Consider the following 1,653-nt stretch of genomic DNA (forward strand, 5'->3'; position numbering starts at 1 on the left):
CTAATCCTGAAAAAAAGTAATAGAAAGAAAAAATGTATATTTACATAATAGTTTGAGTCCTCAAATGTACTGGTTAAGAAGATTAGAAAAAAAAGACTGAAATACGTGTTGCAGCCTGGAGTTTCCCCACTACTCCTTAAGGTCGTTATATTTTGTATGAAGACTTCAAACTTTGAACACATATTTTCACGATACACGCGAAGAACACAATAGACAGATTTTCAAAGCTTCGTTAAATTCATTTTTCAATTAAACGTTTCATTCAGTTTTAATTTTTTCTGAATACACAAAAATATTTTTTAGCTTTGGTAGAGACTGTAGAAAACTGAATCTAATAAGGATCTGCAATACATTTTTTTATAATTTTTATCATTGAAAATTTTTCAAGCACTAACTATTTTGGTGTTACTTGATACTCATTTCTGTACGAATTTGTGCACTTAACTCGTGAGATATCAACAGAACTATCTTAAGAAAAAATCGAGAAAAAAATAAACGCTGACTCGTGACATTATATGTTTCTATACAATGGTACAAATAACCATGTACAATACTTGACAAGATAGTTTGAATTGCTTATTATGTTTCACAGAAAGAAGACTTTTGTAAAACAAATCACTCCATAGTCATCGGATAGTAGCAAGAACAATAACATTGAGGAATCACCACAAGACACCTAATACTCGTCAGACAGTAAAATCCTCTGACATATTTTGCATTAATATGGCTGAAGGCAGCACTTACCACGTTTCTGATGATGAACCTCCTACTTGCAAGGTGTGTTTCAAAACTTTTACCAAAAAGAGTTGTCTCACGACTCACGAGAAGATCCACACGGGTGTCAAGTCCTACGTGTGTGGAGTTTGTCCACAAGCTTTTGGTAAAAAGAGCAATTTAATGAAACACGAAAGGATTCACTCGGGCATAAAGCCCTTCAGCTGCGAATTTTGTTCGAAAACTTTCGTTTATAAATATAGTGTTACACAACACCAGCAGACACACACGGGTGTGAGGCCTCACACCTGCGAGGTGTGTTCGGAAGCTTTTAATAGAAAAGGGGATTTAACAAGACACATGTTGATCCACACGGGCGTTAAGCCATTCACCTGCGAAATGTGTTCACGTGCTTTCAGACACAAGGGTAATCTTTTAAAGCATCAGCAGACCCACACGGACGAGAAACCCTATACCTATAAAGTGTGTAAACAAACATTCCACAACAAGATGAACCTTTCGAAGCACGAATCGACCAATAAATGCGCAAGGCCTTTAGCTTTCGTTGATCAGCAGACCCACACGGGCGTGAAACCTTTTGGGTGTACAATTTGTTCCAAAAGTTTCGCTAAAAAGTACAATCTTACAGTTCACATGAGGATCCATACGGGCCTAAAACCTTTTGCCTGTGATGTGTGTGGAAAAGATTTTTCTATAAAGAGTAATCTTGAAGTGCACAAGTGGACCCACATGGAAGTAAAGCCGTTCAGTTGCGAGGAGTGCTCGCGGCCTTTCATTCGCAAATGTATTCTTAATGCGCACATGGGCCAGGTACACGCCCACCACTGTACCGAGTGTTTACTAACTTTTGTCCGGCCCTACGAGTTGAAAATTCACATGCGCGATCATTTGTCGTTTACCGGGAAAGAGACTCAATAA

The 1,653-nt window shown here is 38.1% G+C and overlaps 1 protein-coding gene across 1 annotated transcript; it reads left to right on the forward strand.

Annotated features, from left to right (window-relative positions):
• Positions 1-618: 618 nt before the first annotated feature.
• LOC106643962 (uncharacterized) lies at positions 619-1,653 on the forward strand. Its single transcript, XM_014359299.2, has one exon. It carries the CDS (start codon positions 724-726, stop codon positions 1,651-1,653), a length of 930 nt encoding a protein of 309 aa, XP_014214785.2. The 5' UTR covers positions 619-723.

The sequence above is a fragment of the Copidosoma floridanum genome, unplaced genomic scaffold (genome assembly GCF_036245765.1).
Source record: "Copidosoma floridanum isolate Cflo_tuat_1 unplaced genomic scaffold, Cflo_Japanese_pri ptg000007l, whole genome shotgun sequence".
Lineage (NCBI taxonomy): Eukaryota > Metazoa > Arthropoda > Insecta > Hymenoptera > Encyrtidae > Copidosoma > Copidosoma floridanum.

Coding starts and splice junctions, on each gene's coding strand:
- LOC106643962 (XM_014359299.2), top strand. CDS start 724: ATGGCTGAAGGCAGCACTTACCACGTTTCTGATGATGAACCTCCTACT.